This window comes from Eubalaena glacialis, chromosome 3 (genome assembly GCF_028564815.1).
Source record: "Eubalaena glacialis isolate mEubGla1 chromosome 3, mEubGla1.1.hap2.+ XY, whole genome shotgun sequence".
Lineage (NCBI taxonomy): Eukaryota > Metazoa > Chordata > Mammalia > Artiodactyla > Balaenidae > Eubalaena > Eubalaena glacialis.
This window is the reverse complement of record NC_083718.1, coordinates 112,143,442-112,169,563: the sequence shown is the minus strand read 5'-3', so window position 1 is coordinate 112,169,563 and position 26,122 is coordinate 112,143,442. Positions and strand designations below refer to the sequence as shown.

The window sequence follows — 26,122 nt, the reverse complement described above, 5'->3', positions numbered from 1 at the left end:
GCACCCCAATGTTCATTGCAGCACTATTTACAATAGCCAGGTCATGGAAGCAACCTAAATGCCCATCGACAGATGAATGGATGAGGAAGATGTGGTACATTTATACAATGGAATATTAGCCATAAAAAGGAACGAAATTGGGTCATTTGTTGAGACGTGGATGCATCTAGAGACTGTCATACAGAGTGAAGTCAGTCAGAAAGAGAAAAACAAATACCGTATATTAACGCATATATGTGGAACCTAGAAAAATGGTACAGATGAACCGGTTTGCAGGGCAGAAATTGAGACACAGATGTAGAGAACAAATGTATGGACACCAAGGGGGGAAAGCGGTGGGGGTGGGGGGTGGGGGTGGGGATGGGATGAATTGGGAGATTGGGATTGACATGTATATACTGATGTGTATAAAATGGATGACTAATAAGGACCTGCTGTATAAAAAAGTAAATAAAATAAAATTTAAAAATTAAAAAAAAAAAAAGAAAATAGCATCATCTGCCCCACTACGTCCATCCTCTCATTTGTTCAGCAGAGGTCTTAATGCAGCCATGGGTATGGCCAAAGGAGACGTTTGCATTATTTATAATACCTTTAAAAAAAATCATATACTCTTGTATTACTTGTGAAGTTAAATATAAATAAAATAAAATTTAAAGATGTGGTTCGGGTAAAAGATGTATATGTTAAATGCCCAGGAATTCGGAGGCTAGTTAGGAAGCTATATAATTTAAAGGTGCAATGGTGAGTAGGAATTGGGAATAAGCAGAATAGAAGAAATGTTAAATTGTAAAGGAGAGAGATTTTAAAAAAAAGTTTTTGCAGTGAAAGGAAGAGAATGACTAGAATCAAGAGACACTTTTTGATTTTCCTTTTAGGATAAAGGGTGGAGAGCTAGGATATGTTTGAGGGTAATGGAAAGGGATTGAGGAAGTAAGTAAACAGTCGTTGGAGATGAGAATGAGCGCCTCATCAAATCTCTTCTCCCTTACTTTAGAACAGAAAACCAATTTTTTTTTTTTAAAGTCACAAAGTACAGAATTTTCAGTGGGCACACTGCCATTCAGCTAAATAGCCCCTTTCATTGTTTCTCTTGCAGCCAGATACAGCTAGGTTTGGACTAATTACAGATCAATTAAGTGTTGTGTAGTTCTCTAGGGACATCTTAAAAGAGAGGAGGTCCTCCTTGCCTTCTGTAACTTCATTTCACTCCGTGGAAAGTTGTGTTCCTTGGTTTTCAAGCAGCAGTCTTGTGCCATGAAGATGAGGGCCATGCTTTAAGGATGGCAGAGCAGTAGCAAAGAAAAAAATTGAGTTTCTGACAAGTTGTGAAACTGCTGTATCAGTTCTAAATAGCCTAATTTTAGAGCTGTTTCACCTGAGAAAAACACCTCTTTTTAAACCAGTTATTTGGGGGTTTTCTGTGTTTTGCAGCGAGCCTAATCCCAACTAAAGAACGGAATTAAAAAAAAAAATGGAGATGGAGGAGTTAGCCACAAAAGAAGGCTCCTTCCTTTGAGGCAAGAGGGAAGAGTTGATAATTGAAGCAGAGAGGAGACTATAAATGCAGGGAAATTAAAGTGGGGAGAAGAGGGGATTCGAGGTAGATAACAGTCTCTGTAAGAAGAAGGTGATTCATCTGCTCAGAAGAATGAAAAAAGTTTAGATTGACTGTCATGGGGAATGTGGTAAGAAGCAAAAAGAAGGAGTTTTCGTAGGGCCAAGTAGCAATGAGAGTAGGTAAGAGAAAGAACAGAAGACAGGCTAAATTTGAAGAGGTGGAGTGGTGTAGAGGAAGGAAGATGAAGCAACTGGAGGTGGGTAATGGAGATCAAAGCAGCAGAGGACAACAGCATCCATCATAGTAATAGTAGAGCACTTACTGTATGCTGGGTACTAAGTGCTTTACATGTATTAACTCATTTAATATATATGACAACTTTAACATGAGCAAATGCATGAAAATAGAAATTAAGATCACAGGAGTGGGTGTAGAAAATTGGGAGAGTATTAGAACACCAGTGTGTACTGTTCACTTACAAGCATGGCCCCTTTAAAATGAAACAAACAAAAAAACCACTCCCAAATATTTACAATCTAAAAAGTTCAAGAAACAAACATTAAATACTCAGATTAAAATGTTAGTACATATTCATAATATAAGAAGACTGAGCTGGTCTGCTGATCAGGGGCAAAACTGAGAAGTATTGTTTTTGTTTTATGCGAGCTTACCAGGTCTGCCATGTTTCCCTATCTCTACCTTCTTTACCTGCTCTCTTCTCTGCCCAAAGTGGATTTGGGGAAAATACAGTATAAAAACACAGTAATTATTACACAGGTCCAAAGGGAAACTCTCCCATGATTGTCTATATTTTACTAACTAAAACTCTTAAATTATAGGGTTGAATCTCTCTCTGGAATTTTAGGCATTAACCAAAAGATGAGCGTTTTAGTGCATAAGCCTTCTAAAAGTACATTTTGCATTATTACATACAAAACATTACTTTTAAATTAAGTTTGACGGGTAAGATGGTCTCCAATGATCCTATCCTCTGGTCTTCATACCCTTGAGTATGGGCTAGACTTAGTGACTTATAATGAAAAGAATGTAACAAAAGTGATGGGTGTCACTTTCAAGATTAGGTTACAAAAAAAGCTGGCTTCCATCTTGCGATTTCTCACTAGTTCATTCTGTGCTTGTTATGAGCTGCCCTACGGGGAGGGCCACGTGGCAAGGAAGTGAGGGAGGCCTCTGGCTTACAGCCAGAGAGGAACTGAGTCCAGCCAACAACCTCACGAGCGAGCTTGGAAGCAGACCAACCTCAATCAAGCGCACAGGAGAGACTGGAGTCCCAGATGACCCTGATTGCAACATTTTGAGAAGCCTTGAGGTACCCAGATGCAGCAATAGATAATACAGTCAATATTAATTTTGTCTAAAAATTTCATGTAAAGGAAATTATGTATTTTCATGTCTAGCTTCTTTCACTCACTGTATTTCTGAGACTCATCCATGTTACTTTGTATACCAGTAGTTATTTTTTATTGCTGATTATACTTCAACTATCCATTCAATTGTTGATAAACATGTTGGTTGTTTCCAGTTTTCAGCTATTATGAAGAAAGTGCTATAGACATTCATATATGGCTATTTCAGATATATGATTTCTCTTGAGTAAATACCTAGAAGTGGAATTGCTGGGTCACATGGTACATGTACATTTAATTTTGTAAGAAATCCCAAGTGATTGTATTGATACCATTTTACAGTCCCAACAGCACTATGAGAGTTGCTTCCTCCACATCCTTGCTGCCACTTGGTACTGTCAGTTTTTTAAAATTTTAGCTATTTTAGTGGTATTTCATTGTGGTTTTAATTGGCATTTCCCTGGTGACTAATGATGTTGAACATGTTGTATATTCTTATTGACTATTCGTGTCTTCTTTGGAGAAAAATATGCTCTAACATTTTGCCTACTTTTTATTGGGTTGTCTTAAGCTGTAAGAGTTCTTTACACATTCCAGATACAAGATTCTTATCAGATATATGATTTTCAAATATGTTATCTTATTTTATGGGTTGCCTTTTGACTTTCTCGGTGTTTCTGAAGTTTTTTAAAAAATTTATTTTACTGAAGTATAGTTGATTTACAGTGTTGTATTAATTTCTACTGTACAGCAAAGTGATTCAGTTATATATATAAATATATATATACATTCTTTTTCACATTCTTTTCCATATGGTTTATCTTGATGGTGTTTTTGAAGTACAATTTAAAAAATTTGATTATGTCCAATTTATTTTTCAAAGAAATATTTATTGCAAGTATTTCATCCCAGTCTGTGGCTCACATTTTCACATTTTCAAAATACACTGTTTTCTTAAGTGTATTTTGAAGAACAGAAGATTTTAATTTTGATTAAATCTGGCTATTGATATTTTCCTTTATGATTACTTTTTTGGTGTTATCAGAAAACTCAGAAGCCAGTTTTCATTTTCTTTCTTTATTCTAATTCCATACACATAAAAATGAATACAATACTTCAAATGAAAAAAACGTGACCAGAGGGAAAAACAGATTATTTCTAGGGAAGAAAATCCAGGTTTTCATTAGCAAGAGTATAAATGCTGGAAATCAATAGAATGTTATCTTCAAGATGCTGAGGGCAAGTGTTTGGAAACTTAGAATTCTATAATGTCAAATGATGATTTAAGACTGTTAATAAAGGCATTTTCAGACAAACAAGACCTAGAAGGTTTACTGCCCAAAGACCTTCAGTGAAAGAATTACTAAGGATATACTTAAGAAAAAAGTAAATGTAAATGGACTAGGAGGCAAGAATCAACAGTGAGCAAAGAAACAGAGGAAACAGAGCTGAGTCCAAATTAATAATGCTTATTGTAAAACATGAACCTTCTTAAAATAATGGACCAAAACACAGACCGAAATCTTGTATGACATTTTGTACATTTATTCATTGCTGAGGGATACATATTAAGGTTCTGTTTGACTTTTCTGGTAGTGAAACTACATAAGCTATATCCTAATATATTTAGGGGATTGGGGCAAGTTTCTGTCTTTTATAAAATGTGACTTTTCAAACCTTACCTACTCTTGTCTCACTAGAAGCCATTCCTTTCTATCTGATAAGAACAAGCTCTTGAAGAAAGTGTTTTCACAGGATTTCTGAAGTTTACATATAAACTGTTCATTATTCAGTATCAGTGTATTTACAAACCAGGCATACCCCCACCCCATCTTATGATCCTACTCTGAGGCTAGTTCCTGCAGGGGAGCCTTTCTCGTCCTTATCCTGCTTCCCAGCAGTCCCACTCCTTCCACGTGACCCCACTCCCTTTTCACTGCTTCTGTCATTAACAGATGCAGCCCTTTATTGCTCTTGTTCATGTACAGATCTCTCTCGCCCCCCAAATATACTTATCTGCTCCTTGAAGATAGGGCTGTTTTCATCTCTGTTTCTGTCTGCCAACATCTTGCACACTGCCTGGCACATAGTAGGAATTCAATATGTCTTTGTCGAATGAATGTACGAATAACTTTATGGCTTGGTATTTAATTTTTTTCATAATTTATTTTCAAACCATACTCAGTTTGAGCTTAAATAGTTCAAAACCAATATAATGTTCCAAGATGCTTACAACTATTAAAACAACTCAATTAAAAAATATACAACTCACAATTTAAATTCATAAATAGGTAAAATTAAAAACTTATAATCATTTAATAATGCTTTATATTTTGCCTTCATTTTAGAGTACACTACTAAAGACATAAAAGTAGAATTATCTAGTTAAAACATTTTCCCCTCCTAAGTATATTTCTAACTCTGAAAACTATAAAAAAAATTAATAAAAATTATAGTACATATTTTTTAAAAATAAAACTGACATATCCTGCCACCAACTTTATGGGAAAATGACAGGTACAAGTTCTGGTATGTTAGGAACTTTGAAAAAAATAGATTTGGAATCATAAGTTGGTATATTTGAGTATGAAAACACAAATGGACTAAATTCTCATTAAAACTTCAAATTTCTCTAAATGTACATTTGGCAGAAAGATGAATTGTCAGCCAATATACTATATATATACACACAATATATATATATCAACTGCTTACATTCCCAAATATTGAATCTGGGTGGAAAAGTTAGAAAGAAAATCTACTCTAAAAAGAAACATAATTAAGACTTAGACCTTTATCACTGAAAATCAAGATCCTATTTCAGTTACTACTTGGCTCTGGTAGGGAAGTCTGAATCATTCATTCAAAATAGAATAACTTCATTTTCCATTTCACACAGCTGTCTAAAATGATCCTTCCTGTGAATGGAAGAATTATTAGCTATTATTTGTGATTCAAGTTCTAGCACTGGCTATTCCTAAATTAATTCTCTATTATCATACTGGCACAATGTGGTCTTCATAATGTACACCGTGTGAACATGTTTTGTAAGACACCTTGGTCCTTCTGTTGACGACAGTTTCTTAGACGAGAATTCAAAACACTCATCACAGCACAAATTCCAAGTTACAGGACATCGTGTTAAAGTAAGGCTCCAGTGTATTTTGGACATGTAATAACAAGCTGCAGCTTCTTGTCATATTTACTGGAAAAAAACTTATACCTTGGGTCACTGGATACACAGCTCCCCAGAAAACATATCTGTTATATACACTATTGTTAACTTAGCTTTCAGCTTTAAGCAATTATTTGGTAGTATTATCACTCTATTTTATGGCTTTTTAAACATTAAGTCCCTAAATACTTGAAAAGCATTCACTATATTCTGATAGTTCACCAAAAAAAGAAGTGAATATCAGCTTAGAGAAGATAAAGCCTTTAAAAAAAATCAGTTTTTTAAAGAAAAGGTCATTCAGTAACAGAAATTAAAGGTACAGAGGCGAAACAAACAAAAAATTCATTTAAAAAAGCCACACATGATCCCCTTCACAAAATGAATCTATAATCTTGCTACTTTGTCAAGAGTTGGGGAAAAAACACACAAAAAGCTCCTGCTGAAGTCTGGATATATTAGCAACATACGTTTTTTTCTATTTTCAGAATAACCTTTCAAACAATCCATTTTTGTAAGTCCAGGGTTTTAAAAAATAATAAATGTGATATTAAAGTGCCCTCAAAATATCTTGGCCAATTCACTGTATAGGCTTAAATTAAAATGAGCATTTGTTTAAAGACTTACATTACATGAAAAAATGTTGTACATTTCCAAATTAAAAAGTTAACTATATACATTTAATAACATTACATACAATTAATATAAAGGCTATACATAAGGCTTTAGGAAGCTCAAAGTCTAAAGTTTTAGCAGGTAAATCAGCTGATTTCCCATTACAATTCTAATGATCAAATTATCCAACTAGTAAACCACAAAACCTTACTCAGAACAGGAAAAGAGTCTTATTTGTTTATTTATTAATTTTTAGTGTGTTTATTTTGAATATGGAACCACAGATCTTTTCCCTAAGTTGAAAAAACTTGGGCAAAATTAGTTTTATACATTAGTTACATATATGTGTGTGTGTATGTTATGTATGTGTGTGTGTATATATATATAATTATCTTAGTTTTATAAACCATGTATTAAAATACATGGTTTAAAAGTATTAATTGAGATACAAGAGATTTTTAAAGAATTTTTCAAACTATTTGGGTTACAGATACAAATTTATAGAATTACAAAGACCTATAGTATATACCAAAGAGGTCACAGCTTATTTATTTGCTATTTTCTGGTTCTTAAACTAATGAGGAATTATACTAAATGATCTACAGTCTCTTTTAGCTTTAAAGTTTTGGTTATAGTGTTTTGATTTTAAACAGTTAAGACCATGTCTCAAAGTTGTCTAAATAGACAACATGATCCTGAATTAAAGATTTTTTTCACCCCTTTTTTGGCTTTTAGTCCCTTGTTGTCAGTTACTAGTGGGGAACAAATATTGCATATTTTACTCAACTGATTCTTAATCCCTGTGCTCCCTCCTCTCTCCAGAAACCACAGTGCCCAGCACATGGTAAATCCTCAATACTTATTGAATATTTTTGAATGAGTAGCAAAATATTAAGGACAGATCGAGAATTAAAAAGAATCTGAAGGTAACAATAGTTGCTTTTATAAAACCCCCAAACAATAATTTCAAAGCTCCTAGTCTCCTTTACATATTTACTTTGGTTTGTCTTTGTAATAACAGCAAGAGCAAATATGGCACAAGAATACAGGTTAAATCATTACAGGTAAACTGCAAGTAAGGACAAATAAAAAAATTTAAGCTTCCATTCACATGTTGAAGAAAGGACTTTTATTTACACTACTAGTAGATCCCAGCTAGTCCAGTTACTCTGAGATATAATCATCTTATCAATGACAGGAAAAATATCTTCCAGTATTTGTTTTAACAACTGTAATTAAATTGCTTAGTTATACTGTAGAGTAAGAAGCAATGAATTTTTTAGAAATAAAAAATATGTATATATATTCCCCTGATGCCTAGGCCAAAATATATCTAACAACAAATTTTCTTGATTTCTACTGTCATAAAAATAAAGGAAAAATATATTGCAAGTATCCTCTTTATAGACAATTTCAATTAGAAAACAATAGTTTAATGAAAACAATATAGTGGTTCATGTGAGTGAACTGATATGGAAGCAAGAGAAATATTCAAACTTGATAGATAACACATTGTCAAATATAACTAAAGAATATCTGCCTCAATGACACATTTACAGGCAGTAATTAGACTTTTACACATCTCAATTTTATCTTATATTCAAGGAAAATACAGGTCAGTAGGTTATGATCCTAAATTGTAGTTAAAAACCCTTTCTTTTAGCTTGTAAGATGTAGCCTTTTGATTTGATAACTCCTCTACTTTTAACAATGACTGAATATCGCAGTAGCCACAGTGGCACCCACTCATGTGCTTGAATGTCAGGGATGCTTTCCTGAAGTGCTTCTTGGAAACTTGCTTCAGAAAGCAGTTCTTAAAACAAACAAACAACAAATAAAAACCCAAACTGTTAAACTTGAAAACAAAAGCACTTTACTATGTAGGTAAGCATTTAAATACAACAAAAGAAACACCTCAAAACTGAATATAAATTATATTTATCCTTAATGTGTGCTATGAATGTGAACCAGTATATCAGAAAGACCCAGACAGTTCTTTAGAAAGTATCTACACTTGTAACCCAGCCAGTTTAATTCATAATTTCTGGTGAGGGGAGCCTGGATATTTGTATTTTTTGAAGATCTCTAGGTGATTCTAATGTACAGCCAGGGACAATACAGGAAAGTACAAGGAAGGAAGAAAAGTTACCCATAATCCTATCAACCAAAGATGGACCATTTCCATTGCCATGTATTTCCATCCAACTATTTTTCTGTATATATTTATATATATATGTATGTATCCATATCTTAAAAACCAGAAATCATACTGTAGTTATAGCTTAATTTACTTATTTTTTTCACTTATATTTTCCCATGTAATTAAATATTCTGTGAAAGCATTTTTAATAATTCTCCCAATATTACATTTTATAGATATCATAATTTATACATTTTCTTATTGTTGGTCAAAAAATTAGGTTTTTCCTAATATTTAGCTAATAAAAATAATACTTAATGAACATCCTTAAACTGCATGCCTGGCTATGGAACGACAAGGTCAAAGTACATTTTCTGAAGGCTTGATACATAGTATATTGCCAGTTGCTTTCCAGAAAGACTGTACTTTACAGTTAATAGATAATATTGGAGTGCCAATCTTACCATATCCTCACTAGCACCAGCAATCATTTAAAACATCTTTCCCAGTGGTTATCTTTTAATCAGCATCTCCTTGACGAAATTATTATTTTCTAATTCCACATTTATACCTAAGCCCTCTACCATTGCTCTGATCTGCCACTCCCCTCCTCACTTCCTCTTCTCCAGCCACCCTGGCCTCACAGCTGTATCCTGAAATCCTCAAACATATTCCCACCTTGGGGCCTTTGAATCAGCTGCTCCCTCTTCCCTGAGCACTCTACTTCCAGATACCCACATGGCTCTCTCCCTTCTTGCAGGTCTCTGATTAATGTACCCTAGCAGAGAGGCCTCCCCAACCATGCTATATAAAACAACAACCCCTACCCTGGGCACTCTTTCCTCCCTCAGCCAACTTTTCTCCATAGCATACACCACCATTTATCACATTCAACATTTATCTTAATTTGTGTCTCATCCCATCAGAATATAATTTCCATGAGGGTTGAGATTTTTGACTTGGTGCTGTATTTCTAGTACTTAGAACAATGCCTGGCACATAGTAGGTACTCAAATGTCTTTTGAATGAATCAGTCAATATGGAAAGATTCCACTGCGGTCAGAACCAACCCTATAGATAAGGATTAGGTGACCATCTATACAATATGATTTGGGAATGCCAAAGAACCTGCCCTAAAATGAACTGCCGTGATATTTGAATAACATCAATAGTAAACTCTCAGTAAATATTAGCTATTGTCATGTGCTAGCCACTTTTTTTTTTTTAACATCTTTATTGGAGTATAATTGCTTCACAATGGTGTGTTAGTTTCTGCTTTATAACAAAGTGAATCAATTACACATATATATATGTTCCCATATCTCTTCCCTCTTGCATCTCCCTCCCTCCTACTCTCCCTCTCCCACCCCTCTAGGTGGTCACAAAGCACCGAGCTGATCTCCCTGTGCTATGCGGCTGCTTCCCACTAGCTAGCTATTTTACGTTTGGTAGTGTATATATGTCCATGCCACTCTCTCACTTTGTCACAGCTTACCCTTCCCCCTCCCCATATCCTCAAGTCCATTCTCTAGTAAGTCTGTGTCTTTATTCCCGTCTTACCACTAGGTTCTTCATGACCTTTTTTTTTTTTTCCTTAGATTCCGTATATATGTGTTAGCATACTGTATTTTTTTTTCTTTTTCTGACTTACTTCACTCTGTATGACAGACTCTAACTCCATCCACCTCACTACAAATAACTCAATTTCCAGCCACTTTTCGGAGTACTTTATTAACTCTTTTAATCCACATGTTAACCCAAGAAATAGGTAATATTATTTCCCTTCACAGGGGGAAACTGACACAGAGAGATTTGATAATTTGCCCAAGGTCACACAGCTAGTAAATGGTCGTTTTAATAAATGAAATGCAAATATCTCTTTGGAAAAGTAACATTAACATGGATTTGTTTACCAGATTGTCTAACCCTGAGGGAATGCGGCATAATATAGATTAGATTTAATGGGAATGGTGAGAGGAGGAAGGTAAATAAAAAGGGGAAAGTTCGAAAGTCAGAATCACCTACTTCACAATTTTACCCTGACTGTAGTTAAACTATTACCACAACTTATAGGACAAAGAATAATGGAAAATAAACCTTTCTGAAGAAAAAGGGTAATTTTAGAACAGAGGAAGGCCTTTAGGTGACTTATAAACAAGATTCTATTTTAGATGACATGCAGAGTTAAATGTTTTACAACTTGATCGCTTAAAAAATAAATCTGACACAAAGTCAGAGAACTATGCTATTCATTAAATATATACTTTTAATTCAACTATGTTAACTCTTTAGAATCAGTAAACATGACAAAACTTTTAAGAGAATTGCTTCATTACAGATCAAATTGTCTGAAGATCCGTCTATAGTATATGCAGGATCAGACTATAAATTCTAATTAAAGGGTTTCGAATTAAAATTAAAAAGACATCCAAATGTCAAATTACACCAGTAAAACAAAAACATACTTCCCCCCAAAGGATTAAGTCTCTCTTTTCATATACATGTGCAATATATTTTTCCATAACAATCATGTATTAGCACATAATCCACATGCCCACATTTAGATAACGTGGAAATAAAATACTAGACACCTTAGTCTTCTCCTATTTCCTTTCCTACTGGAAAAAGGATAGAGTGTTTTTCAGGTGGAGGTGGAAGGGGGTACAGGACCACCCATCAGCTGTTGGTAACAATTACAGTTGGAAGAGTCCCCACGAGTAAACAGAAAAATGATATATTATTTGCCAATGTACAGAAAGTTAAAATTTCAATGGTTTATATTTTAGAACAAATCAGCACAGCAATTCTTTGTTAGATTTTCACTAAAATGACCTTTTTTAAAAAAATGAATCTAATTACTCACATGTGAAAGCTCTGCTGGAGGGGAGGGAAAGTCCCTATGTCCTATTCTGGTACGATTTAAATGGAAACTGATAAGAAAGTACAGTTTCAGTCTGAAATACTACAATACTAATGTTTCAAGTCAGAGAGACAGTACAGTATGATGGGGAAAGGCTCCAAATTCAGCCAGGACCTAGATCTAAGCTCAAACTTTGCCCTATGCCAGCTGGGTGACCTTGGGTAGTTTCTTAAACTCTAAGGCTCTATTTCCTCATCCATAAAGTGCCTAGTTTCAGTTGCTGTAAGGATTACGGATAATCTCTCTGAGACATTTAGCATGATGCCTAGCATTTGAGAAAGAATATCAAAACTCCTCCTCCACTTCCTACAAAACAGTAAAAAAAAGAGGCTGAGGCGGATTGCTAATAAGGTATAAAGTCTTAGGAGGTTATCCATAAGCATCCTAAAAATAAATTGAATCAAACCACCTATATAATGCCATCTTTTTAGAAATGAAAGTAAAAACTGAATGTTTTTCTCCAGGAATCACCTATAAAATATAATTGCCTCCAATTTTTATTAAACTAGAACTTCTACAAAAATGTCATGGAAATTTAAAACTTTCACAAGATATCTCTCACTTAACTATACCAAAAATACTGTTTCATAGAACCTGTATATTTAGTAAGTAAAATATGCTTAGTATATTTACCTCTGCTCCCTAAGAAACTGTGAAAAAACGAAAATGGAGCAGACTGCTAATAAAGTGTAAAATATTATCTTCCCAGCTTTCCAAGTTATCTTGTAAAATGTTGATAAAAATTATTCTATAAAAGGCAGACAAGCCATTCTCATTAATCAAATGTTTCTGATTAACATCAAGCATATGTCTTGATATTAATGATTAATAAAATACCTAATCAAATACCTATCCTAAGATGCTTAAGTTTCAAACTGAATTTTATCTGCTTCTTTTTCCAGATATTTATCCTTTTTAATTAAGTGGCCCTTTGGTGCAATCTTTGCTATACTAGACAATATTATATGTGACACTATTTAGAATATCTTACAAGATCTTTTCTGTGTAGCTTAATATTTATAAACCTCAGCAGACTGGATGTTCAGGAAATGACCCCTTCACTTCTTTTCCCATTGGTACAAAGACAAAATTAAAGCTTTCTGAAACCAAAATAAAGGCATATATGTTTTGAACTAACTATTAAGAATAGTTCTAGGTGACAGCATTGTACCTTTATCACTGTACACAATTAAAAATTAAATCTTAACAAGTAGCTTCTTATAAGATAAAAGCTCATGATCAATCTCTATAAATGAAAACCTCAGTCTTACCTTTTGGATCATTATGAGTCAAGAGCTGTATGTCAAATTGCTTAGCAAATGCAGTCAAATCGGGTGGCATCACACAGCAGGAGGCAAGATTAACTTGGTTACTATTTGGTTTTACCTAGAAGTGGAAAAAAAAAAAAAATGACATCTCCACTAAATTAAGTACTACAAAAAGTAGAAAGCAATAAAAGGATTTAATTTTAGAACATATGAAATATCACATTCTACAATACTTAAAGTTTATAAAATACTTTTACATGCATATATTTATTAATGTATGCTGTTCTGACTCAGTGGTAACAGAGGAAGGAAAAATAGCTCTGCAAGGGGGAAAAAGCCAATATATTATTACACTATTAAAAAAGTCTCATGCTCGAACCTGCCATCTAATACATCTGCCTTGGAAACTAACATGATTCTAAGTGGTATGGTTCCACCTACAAAAGAAATATGTCTTAAAGATAGAGGATCAAATACAAATGATAAGTATGTTTAATGTTGAAGTATACAATATGGTTATTAATCAGACATTTGAAAAAGAGAAGAATCAGGTAATTCCTAATAGATGCTCTAGTTAATTTATAGATACATTTCAGATCATCTAAGTCCCTCCAACAGGATCTTAGCCACATTCTGGCTATCATCAAGCCAAAGGGACAAAGGGCAACTTTTCTCTAGGGTCTTCCTGCCCATAAGAAAATGAAAAGGCTGGGGATAAATGAAAAGGAATAAAGAAAAATACAGAGAGTAAACTACTTGTAAGCAACTTCCCTAATAATTTTATAGGTTATTAGGCTAGAGAGCGGCAGTGATTAATTTATGACTCCTACTCCACATCAAGTTATGTGAACAGAAGGTCTTATATATCTTTAAATAACAGAGCAAAATATTTGTTATATATGATTTTCTCTCACTTAGGAAATTAGAACCATGGACTAATAAAACCTAAAGGAAAACATAATATTTTTATCACATAATTAAAACTGAAGGAAAGAGCCTTAATTCATTTGGCTATGAATGCTTCAACATACACTTTCTAGTGTTTTTGTCAAAGCCTGCTTCAAAACTCCCATGTTTGGAACAGTCACCCCACAGTGGCGTCCACTATGAGCATGATGTTTAATGGGATGCAGCAAAGACTGTAAAAGACAGGCTCCTCCTGGAGTGCTCGTGATCTAGACGTCTTTTACCTGTGCCCACTGATACAGCTGTTCCAACTGGGTTTTGTCCAGATCAGAGGTACCTATAGCAACAATCTTTTTGCTGTGGACTAAGTTTTGTAATTCTTCCCAGTAAGGCTGCAAATGCTCCAAGGAAAGATTAACTCCATCTTCAATAGGAGGTGAAGCAATGATCACAGAATCCAGCTGTGCAACTCCAAGGACTGAACAGGCTGATGTGAAGGAAAAACAAAAAGAGGATAAATGTTTGTTACATAATAAAAACAAGTTGTTTCTAATGTCCTTTAAGTACCCCACTGAATTCTGTCCATACAGTTCACTAGTATTCTACGTAACAGATTATTTCATTAGGTTTCATAATTTACCTGTCATTTAGAACATTTCCATCTTTTAAAAAAGTATGAAGTGCCCATTCATTTACTTGGTCTGTGTGGCAGACACGTGGGTTTCTTTGACCTGCCTCATTCCTGGGGAAACTCACAACTACTACAGGTTCCTCTTTCTGAGGAACAGGCCTCCTTGTTTCCTAGGCCCCAGGACTTTTTGGTAGCCTTTGACCTAATAGTCTATAATTGGTAGTCATAGCAAAGAATAAGCTTGAGACTCTGAAAGACTGAATTTATGGTCTTAACCTATATATTAATCTATATTTATAGATGTAGATAATCTCTTAATTTCTATAAAAATAATTTTAAGAGTTTATTTTTAATGATTATTGTTCACTCCATAGTTATATTAAAGAGCTATTTATTTAACTGTTCAATGTATATAAATACTGGAAGAATGTTTTAAAAGAAAAAACACTGAATAACTATACTGCCATAGTAACCTAACCAAGTGCTGAAAATAGATAAAAATGCTTGTTTTTGTTGTTGTTATTCTTTTGATATTTCACCTGTAGTACTAAAAGAGTTAAGAATATGATTAAGGAGAATTTCTATCTCTAAACATATAGTTAACATTTAATTATGTTACATCTTTTACATTCCTTTTATATATCAAAATATGACCTTACATAAGTTGATGTGATTCTACAGAAGCCTTAACAAATTAGGCTAGAACTTTAAAAGATAAAATTGCAATGAGCTCATTTTCTTTTTTACCTGGACCTGAATACAAGATATAACTAATACACTTACACTAATTTAAAGTCCACATGAAAATAAAGTTGAAATTTTGCTTACCCATGTCAACTGCATTTCTAGTTGATGATGAAGAGTTTGATCCTACAATGAACAGTTTTGCTGGGTGACAAAGAAAACAAAACAGATTACTATATTTGAGTAACATTCTACTACATAGTAGTAATACTGCTAAAATACTAAGATGACAGATAATCCTGAATGAATTTTTTCCTTTCCTAGTTGCATTGTTTTATAGTTTTCATTTTAAGACCTAAAAGTATATTTCCACTGTAATTTTAAAATTATATGCTAGCTGCCAACAATAATCTGATCGTCAAAACAAAAAAGCAAATATTAATTTCCCCTTTATTAGAAGGCAGGGCAGATAAATATAGAAACTTATTCAAAATGTATATTTTTATGAACTAAACATTAATGGAGCATATTATTTTCTCCAAAAAACTAAAGTCTCTATAAAGCCTAAATTAGAATTGCTTATAATGAGAAGAAAATTGAAAAAAAAAGCCAAAAAACCAAAAACAAACAAACACTCCACAATCCTACCTTCCTAATATTGAATACAATCATTTTCATTTTTAGATGACATTACCTTCAAGTTCTTGGTCATATAAAGCAGAGTATATATTTTCTACTTCCACATACTTGGTTTACCCTTATGTAACAAATATTTTTACATCTCTATGCAGTATTATCTTAATTTTTAAAAAAATCATAACAGTAATGTATTCACTCTAGAAATGAGGAAAACCTATAGGAGTAGGGGGAAAAAAAAACCCAAACAAACAAAAAAAACTCTACCAATAGTCTCATCACCAAAAGCAATTACTGTTTAGATTTTTATGTACTCTGGATTTTTCTTTTCTTTTTTTTTTTTTTTTTGGCCGCATGGCTTGTCGGATCTTACTTTGCCAACCAGGGATTGAACCCGGACCCTCAGCAGTAAAAGCACAGAATCGCCAGGGAATTCCCTGTACTCTGTATTTTTAAAGGATAATTTTACACACTCATTTTTTTTTTTTTTTTTAATTTATTTATTTTTGGCTGTGTTGGGTCCTCGTTTCTGTGCGAGGGCTTTCTCTAGTTGCGGCAAGTGGGGGCCACTCTTCATCGCGGTGCGCGGGCCTCTCACTATCGCGGCCTCTCTTGTTGTGGAGCACAGGCTCCAGACGCGCAGGCTCAGTAGTTGTGGCTCACGGCCCAGTTGCTCCGCGACATGTGGGATCCTCCCAGACCAGGGCTCGAACCCGTGTCCCCTGCATTGGCAGGCAGATTCTCAACCACTGTGCCACCAGGGAAGCCCTACACACTCATTTTTAATGGTGAACATTATTCTGTAATTTTGATAGGGTATAATTTACTGAATGATTTCCTACTTTTTGGACTTTTAGATTAGTTCCAGTTTTTTGTTATCACATATAATGCTGAAATAAACATCTATGCTAACTTTTTGTTCAACTTTATGCCTGAAGCATTTCCCAAGGACAAACCGTCAGAAATGTGATTACGAGTCAAAGAATATGATCTGTTTTTTGTGAGTCGTGTTCTATTTTATTTACCTCCTATTTTATAAAAGATTTGTACCAGTTTACCAGAGCACTAAAAGTTAGGAGTTGCTCTCCTAACAATATAGGATGCTATTAAACAAAACAACAAAAAATATATATATATATTTGCTAATTTGATAGGTACAAAATATACCTGCCCAGAACCACATTAATTGGCATTTCTTTGCTTACCAGGAAAGTTGAGTAGTTTTTCGTATTTATGAAATTGAGGCTTTGGCTTGATTTCAACTCAGCTTTATATGTATGTATTTACTTTATGTAAACTCACTGTTCAAAAATCTAAATTTACTCAACAAATAGGTGGAGTAATAGGAAAGCAAGAAGAGGAAAATCAGAAGGGGGAATGGAGAGAAAACAGGGTTAATGAAACACCCTTATGTAAAGTGCCTGGCATTCAACATATACAAAAATTTTCCTTGTACAACATTTCTTATATTTGTCATTTCCTTTCTACTGCTAGATAATCTTCCTAAAACATTGCTTTCCTCATGTTACTTCTCTATTTAAAAGCCATCACAACTTCCTTACCAGGTGAGAGTCAATCTTCACCACTTTGCTCCAGCCTTAGCTCCTGTAATTATACTCTGTGAACACCCTCCCCATCACTATCCCTCTGGCCATGAATCTGTGCCATTTGAAATGGTCTCCTCTCTCTGAAAGATGAGGCATTTTTAGGTAGGTGAAGAGAGGAAAGCTCTTGATACTTATCAAAAACCTCAAGCCTTCCAGGAACTGAGGATAACTTGTAAGAGCTCCAAGATGGATCTACACCATGATGAACTGCAATCAACCACAGAGAAATGTTGCTCTGATGTCCTTTCCAACACAAATAATAATGTGAAATTAACAGAAAGAAATGGGCTTTGTAGTCAGGCATACCTGGATGGATTCCTGGTTCAACCACTTACTTGCTGTATAACAACTTTCAAGTTATTTAATGTCACTTCTGCAATGGGGGTAAAAAACCTACCCTGCAGAACTGTTTTGAAAATTATATGAAGAAATATAACCATAAAGTGTCAAGTACAGTGCCTGGTATAAAGCAAGATTCAACAAATGGTAGTTATTATTATTAGAGTCAAAAGACAATGCCCTATCTCATCTTACATGTTCATCCTAATAAGAGTAATAATAAAATAACAACAACCACAACACAACCACAAATGGTAATAAATAACAGCTATCTGGCACTTACTTGTGCCAAGCACCATGCTAAGTGCCTCTTTTGTTATTTCATCTAACTTACAAAGAAGCCTGTGAAACAGGTGTACCCCCATTTTATAGATGAGGAAACTGAGCTCAGAGAGGTTAAGTCATTTGTTAGCCCCAGATTATATCAGTCAGTAATCTGCACATCCAGGAATTTCAATTTAGTTAAGCTCAAGCATTTAATGACTATGTTATGCTGACCGTAAGCTGAGGACAAGAACATCTTAATTCCTTGAGCTTAGCACTATCTCTGGAAAGTAGGAGTCATTTCACCTTTGTTGAATGGGTAGAGTATGTATTTGATTTCTCTTCATGCAACTTGTTGCCAAGACTTCTTTCTCTGCTCCCAGGCAACCTCAGCCATTGCTTAGCAGTATCACACCAGGAAGGGAGGGCTTATGCTGGCTTTAGGTGGGCAATACTCTTAAGTCTTCCCTTTATTCTTTCCATTTCCTACACCTTACTCTTCCTACTGCTCTGATGTCCTACAAATAAATTAATGAGAACATCATGAAGAGGTGAAGTTCTATTCTGACTCCATTGAAGTAGCCAATAGTGACCTCCTATAACTCCCTTTTTAAAGCTGACTTTAAAATTATGTTATAAAAAATCTCTATATTTCCCACACTTAGTGATTGAGTAATTACTCATTACCAGAAGCAAGGAAAGGTTTAGTCCCATGCCTGACAAAACCTCACTATCATCCACTGTATAACAAAATGAACTGTAAAGGCTGGACTTTACCAGAAACTTTCATTTCTTCTCTTTCATCGGGATTTATCTTTTCTACTGCATGAGATACAGTACATTCCAAGACATCTGGAAACTCCTATAATAAACACATAATATTTACAATAAATATAAAATTAGTGTTTCTGATTAGCTATATATTTTCTATTGTCCATAACACTCTTTAGAAGCAGAGAACCCATAAGACAATAGAGTTCTTTACCTGAGGCCTAGATGGGCTTCATAACGTTTGTAAAGCCCTGAAATAAAGGTAAAGTGCTGTGTGTGTATGTGTCCATTTTCTGGGAAAAAGTATCTCATTTTGATGAGATACTCAGAGGGATGTATGATCAAAAACAAACTAACGAACAAACAAACAAACAAACAAACAAATTGGGCAGTATGTGAGGAGTTAGAACCACTAACACAGTAAACACTTTTACTCAGAAAAGAAACCAATGAAAAGTAAATAATATTTTCCTTCTGGACACTGACATGTTAAAACACTTCCTATGTATCAATCACAAACATTTTAAGCCAAAACATATTTTTTTCTGAATGCAATGGAAAAAAAGTAAAGGCCATTCCAATGCATAAAAATGAGTAGTTAATGAGTGAAATGATAAAATATTAGTACACATAAATCAGAAACATACTAACTCACATTTACAAGATTAAAACAAAGTAAACGGTGAGGATTTTCCCATGATTCTTGAGCATATTACAATGCCTGGCACATATTAACTATTTACAAGTCATGCACAGAGTGAATGGTCACTTCAGAAAAACAGAGACAGATAGAAGACATTAATTAATGTCTGCCTAGCAGCCACAGAGTTACAAACTTGCAATATGCTCAAGGAAACAATTATTTTCAGCATATGTCCTCTTCCATACTTTTTAAGTAGTCTATGTAATCTGTTACAAGCCTTTGGCTAAGTTGGATTCCAAAGAGTGGTTTACAGACAGGTGTTTTGTATATTAACATTTATGATAATGGCCATATACTGACATTCAATGAAACACAGTTCTTTACTGTTTCGTAAGAAACTGATGCTTAAAAAATTATTTTTAGTGGCTATATTTTGGGTTATGGTCTACCAAAGCAATCTACTAACCCAAATTGTTTGATAGTCATTCCTCTACTAGACCAAATATAAACTGGAACAAAACGCATTTTGAGAAAACTGTGGTGGGACTCTTAGTAGCTTGTCTAGTTGAAGAGTTGACTAGAGTCAGATTTTCTCTTTCATGCTTAACCCTACTGGGTCAGACTCCCATCTCAGCAAATCAACCACAATAAGTTTCATGCTAATTGCCTATCTGACTTTCCTATCAAACCTGAGGAAGTTAATTTCCTGCTTATTACATGATTTCTTCATTCACAGTTCACTCACCCTGACCAAATCTGTGCTAATTTGGGAACTCCACTCATTCAAGGTCTTCCGGATACAGTCTCGAAGCTGCAAAAGAAATGCACTTTGAAACTGTTAATCATACGCTACACTTTTCTGTACGTCTACAATAAGACTGCATTAGTCTGTTAAGTAGGAAAAGGAACATATCAATAGGAAATACCATACAAAAATTTTAATTCTGTAAGGTTTTTGCTTCCTTTAACAAAGATTGATTTAGACCCGTTTTTATCCTACTCTTAATTCTCAAATGTTCTTGACCTAAAGAAGTAATCTAATTATTTAAAAAGTATTTTTGTATCAATGAAAATTTAAGTAAACTTTTGAGACGTAAAAGCATTCATAAAGAAACAAAAAATTTTTTCAAGAATAAGGTTTATAAATGGAGGAACTTCAAGCCCAGGCAACCTGACTAGAATTAACATTAACCACTATGCTATATTCCTCAAAGGCAAACAAATGATTCTCTAAGTGTGGCCAAAGAAATTCCTACATTAGACTCACCTGTGGTGTTTATTAAAAGTTCAAATTCCTGAGCCGCATCCTAGACCTCCTGAATCACTTTCTAAGAGCAGCAGAACTTTCATTTTAACAAGAATCCAAGTAATCAAAATGTACTCTAAAGTCTAGAAACCACTATATCCCTATCTTGCAGAAGTCAACTTGCATAAAGTCAGTCCTTAAGTCATTTCCTAACAGTTAGGTAGACCTTTGATCTGTCTTCAATGTTTTCTTATATAAACAATTTTATTACGCTAACATTATAGTATTTTGTTAATTCATTAAAGTGTCTACTTATCTTTTATCTCTTATGACAGTGTATTTCCAACTTATTTAATAGTGGTCCAAAATAATAAGACATACACTAACACAGTGAGTAAGGACCTACATACATATAACAAAAATTCATAAAGCAATATTTATGCTTACTACATGCCAGATACTCTGAGGGCTTCTATTATGAGTTAGAAAAAAAATACGCTTCTCCATGACTCACTGAACTGATAACACAAATGGGCCAACACTAGCAGTTTGAAATCACTGCCTTATAAATACCAAGGGCACGGGCTTCCCTGGTGGCGCAGTGGTTGGGAGTCTGCCTGCTAATGCAGGGGACACGGGTTCGCGCCCTGGTCTGGGAGGATCCCACATGCCGCGGAGCAGCTAGGCCCGTAAGCCACAACTGCTGAGCCTGCGCGTCTGGAGCCTGTGCTCCGCAACGGGAGAGGCCACGATGGTGAGAGGCCCGCGCACCGCGATAAAGAGTGGCCCCCGCTTGCCACAACTAGAGAAAGCCCTAGCACAGAAACGAAGACCCAACACAGCAATCAATCAATCAATCAATAAATAAATCTTAAAAAAAAAAAAAAAACTTCTTTAAAAAAAAACAAAAAATACCAAGGGCACAGTGCTTTGCATTCTGTGGACAATCAATGAAAAAATAAATGAGTAACTAGAAGTACAGCCCTGAATTGCAAAAGCACTTTCCTAATACCAACAACAGAGATTAAACTTCTGAACTCACTATCTGATCTATGATTGCTTATGATAAAAACGGACACAAGCACTTTATTGCTTATATCTCAGTACAGATAATTACAAGGGACAACTGGTTTATCAATTTAAGAGCTCAGAGTCACCTATTTAAGATTTACAGTCTACAACAGCAATTCATGTGCTAGCCACAATAACCCACATGAATACAATTTACAGGGTCTATATCTTTATGAAAGGTATATTTGTAATCAAATTTAAGTCAGTAGATAAAAATAAGTTGATAATCATTCTAGACAGAATTACAAGTCAATATTCTTTGAAAAATTAATAAAATTTGAGGCAGCAGGACCAACTAGAAGTTAACAGTTCTATCAGGAGTGCTATGGCTCAAATCATGGGAGAATTTTTAGAAATTTTCCTCTGGAAGGATGGTTAATTTGCATAAGGCTTTCCTGATGAATTTCTCAATTCATGAAGATAAGTATATTTTCAGAGTGTTTGCTCCCTTCTGTCAGGACAAATCATGGAACAGCCCAATGTTACAATAATATGATAAATTCATTGATTATATCACAAACCTAGTGATTTTTAATCTTTTATATGTTATCTATATTGACTGAATATTAACCTTGTACTTTTTTGTTCTCTGCTCTCTTCATTCTTATTAGACACACATCACATAGTATAATGGAAGATGAGTGTCATGATAATTTAGTGTATCATTAGATCTGGGGTTGTATAAGAGTTTAAAAAATGCTACATGATCAAATACCCTAACAACAAATAACTGGTCAAAATAGTCCTATAATGGCCCATTTTAAGAACAAGATTTGATTTCATAAAATTCTAGTGAAACAAAAAATCTGGGCAGAGATCATAGAATAATTTAAAAAAAACAAAAAACAAACATTAGACTAGAAAAGACCTTTTAGGAAATTTAATGATCTCTCTCTACCCAATGTGCAAATTTTCTCAATAATGAGTGATTTATTCAGTTTCTTTATTCAATGAGGTTAAACTGTTTCAAGTAGTGTATCCCAATTTAGAGCTCTGGTTGCTACAAAGCTCTTCTTTACATAGAAACAAAACATGCCTCTCTATTCTAATCAAGCTGGCATGTTTTCTCTACATATGCTATCATATCTTCAAGTTTTCTCAAACGTTTTCAAGTTTCTTTAGTTTTGGGTCCCTCTTACGCAGCGCCCAAAGTAATATACACAAATCACAATTCATCTTTTGAACGATGTTTCTTAAACTGTGGGGTGTGACTCATTACTGCATTAAGAAATCAAGTTCTTAAAAACTAAAGTAAGAGAAAAAATCAGAATACACAGTATATAGTAAGGGTTAAAATCTTTTCATGAAACTCGTGTGTTTGTGTGTGTGTGTGTGTGTGTGTGTGTAAACCATGAATTGGACTGCCAAGGCAAAATGCTTTTTTTTTTTTTACTGGGTTTTCAGTCAAACTGAAAACGACTACTTTAGCATGTGTTGAGTGAGATAAGAGAGAGAAAATTTCACCCAGTATTATTTACGTGCAAAATGCTGTATTGAACCATCAGCCCTGGAGAAATTAAAGGTCTAGTATAAAACACATAAGTATTTATCTTTGGGAGAAATAGCACAATTGAGGGTGGTTTAAAAAAAACAAAAGAGACAAACTGAGCTGCATTCTGGACACAGAATATGGTATGGATTCTGATTCCTACTAAAGTTACAATCAAGAGCACTGACAGAGGCGGCACTCGGTGTGAAGATGCACCTGCCGAATTTTTAAAGACGCTGTGCCCCCAACAGTAGGTTCGGATGCGACATCGCGCCGACAGCCGACCCAGCCTCCTCCGGCGGGCGGAGCCCAGCTGCGCGCCTCTCCCGCGACCACTGCGCGCACGGAGCCGGACCACCCGCCCTCCCCTCCCGGCGCCTCCCCGCCTCTCGGAGCCGCCCGGTCCGGCCCGCGCGGCCTACCCCGGGAGCCCCGCGTCTCCGCCGGCACGCTCGCCACCCTCACCTCCTCGCTGTGCGTGGACGGGCACTTCTTCCGCAGGCGGCCCCAGTTCAGCAGGTTCCCCGTCTGCAGGTGCAGGGTGCTGGCCCGCGCCAGGAGCGCCCCGGCCGCGCGGCTGTCGGTGCCCATGGCAGCAGCCGACGGACCTGGCCCGGCGGCGACGGGGCAGCAGGCGGGGAAGGAGGCCCCCCGTAGGACGCGGCGCCCGAGGCCGGAGAGCAGAGCGCGAGGCTGCTCGCCCCGCGCGGCGGGACCCCGGCCTGCGCTTGGGCCCGAGGGAGGCCGGGAGGCGGCAGGGCGGCGGCGGAGCGGCGGCCCGGGAAGGACGCGCTGGTGGCTGCGGCTCCTGCTACTGCGGCCGCCGCGGGAGAGTTGACTCCCAACTGAAGAGTCGTTTCCTGGAAGACAATGACTAAGCAGAAATCGCGGCGGAGAAAGTGCTTCGTAACCGTTACCCGTCCCGCAGCAGGGCGGGGGGGGCGCAGCGATCGGGCTGCAGGGGCGCCGGCCCGCGGGTGACTAGCCCTCGGCCTGTGGCCGGCGTGGCGCCAGGCGGAGGGCTGGCGCGGGGCTGAGAGAGCAGAGAGCTGGGGGCGCGCGGGGCGGGGCGGGGCCGGCGGCCTGGGGCCCGGCGCTTGGCAGGGCTCCCCCTGTCGGTCAGAGGGCGGCGCGCCACATCCACCTAATACCTCACTGCGCTCGAGGTCTCGCCTCCCAGCCGACCGGCAGTCACGCTGGTTATACCCCTAGACATCTCTTTAAAAAGAGAAATTATGGGCTTCCTTGGTGACGCAGTGGTTAAAAATCCGCCTGCCAATGCAGGAATACACGGGTTCGAGCCCTGGTCAGGGAAGATGCCACGTGCCACATGCCACATGCCGTGGAGCAACTAAGCGGGGCGCCACAGCCACTGAGCCTGCGCTCTAGAGCCCGCGCTCTAGAGCCCGCGCGCCACAACTACTGAAGCCCGCGCGCTTAGAGCCCGTGCTCCGCAACGAAGAGTAGCCCCTGCTCGCCGCAACTAGAGAAAGCCCGCGCGCAGCAATGAAGACCCAACGCAGCCAAAAATAAATAAAGAATTTAATTAAAAAAAAGAGAAATTACTGAGGCATTGAAATACTAGCCGGTTTCAGTTCTCAGAAGCGAGGCTTAATGTAAAAGGGCTCCCTTCTTCAACTTTGCTTTGCTACCCACTTACTGGTTCATTTCCTTTCTCAAGGGCTTTCCCCCAAAGTGCTCATTTTTCTTCAAGTCCATTAATTAAAGGTCTATTGAGTCACACTATTTGCTGGCCAGAGTGTGAAGTCAAAGAATAAGACAATCTCTGCCCTTGAGAAGCTTAAACTCTAGTTACAGATACAAGGCCTAAGCATATGAAACAATGAGTAATAATATAAGAATATCGTAGTTTCCAGATGAGTTCAGATTAAAGAGAACGCTTAAACCGGTGAGATCAGGGAAGATATGACCCATTCCCTTACAGGTGGTTGTGATTCTTTAATCCTATTAAATTTCATAGGTAGTAGACTTGGTATGAACCTCAAATTTAACATTTATTGAGCGTTCCTCAACAAATTTTTGCTTTTGTTGAGAGTAATCAGATATACTAAAAAGCAAAATGCTATTAAAAAGAGATGAATTCCAGTTAGTAAGAATTAGAGGAGGGGTGTAAGAGGTTAGAAATTGAGCCTGATCTTGAGTAAATATTTGTAGGCTGAATGAAGGTAAGAATTCATTGAAGATAAGGGTAATCCCAGAAGCAGGAACAAACATGGGCTATTTTAATTAATGTAAACATTTGATTCTTATGCTGCATTTCCTGTGGCATCATTTCTTGACTTCTTTCATATTCTCTAGTACCATGCAAATAATACTTGAATAAAGCTTAGAGGTTATACCTCCTAATCTATTAAACTTACCTCCTTGCTGGCGATTTATATAGCACACTGGTCACTGACATAAACCCGTATGGCTTGCAAATCAGACTTTGCCAGGTACTGGTTATTTTAACTTAGACAAGTCACTTAGTCTCTGTGTTTCACTTTCTCCCAGTCTCGGCAGATGATAGTTTAAACTACATGACATTGCTGATAATTGACTATTTTTGATCTACAGAAATGTCTAGTTCCCATGGTTCCACCTAATACAATATCTACTACATTGGGTAGGTGTGAGGAACTAATGAGAGAACTTATGAAAGCCCTTAGTACAGTACTTGGCTCATAGTAAATGTTCAGTAGGTGAGAGCACTTAGAACTAACGCCTCCAGTCTTTCCAGCTTACAATCCAGTTCTCACAACACTGGCAAATTCATGACGTAATTTACAGCA

At 36.3% G+C, this 26,122-nt stretch overlaps 1 protein-coding gene and 1 pseudogene across 1 annotated transcript; both read right to left on the bottom strand.

Moving 5' to 3' along the window:
* Window positions 1–4,467: 4,467 nt before the first annotated feature.
* Window positions 4,468–24,360, bottom strand: GCLM (glutamate-cysteine ligase modifier subunit). The gene is made up of 7 exons (XM_061183865.1): window positions 23,796–24,360; window positions 20,270–20,335; window positions 18,888–18,972; window positions 15,409–15,468; window positions 14,234–14,436; window positions 13,047–13,161; window positions 4,468–8,528 (listed from the first exon to the last, which is right to left on the bottom strand). Exons 1-7 carry the CDS (start codon window positions 23,919–23,921, stop codon window positions 8,359–8,361), a joined length of 825 nt encoding a protein of 274 aa, XP_061039848.1. The 5' UTR covers window positions 23,922–24,360; the 3' UTR covers window positions 4,468–8,358.
* The window catches only part of LOC133087135 (hemoglobin subunit mu-like), a 32,719-nt pseudogene continuing 30,840 nt past the window's right edge, over window positions 24,244–26,122 (bottom strand).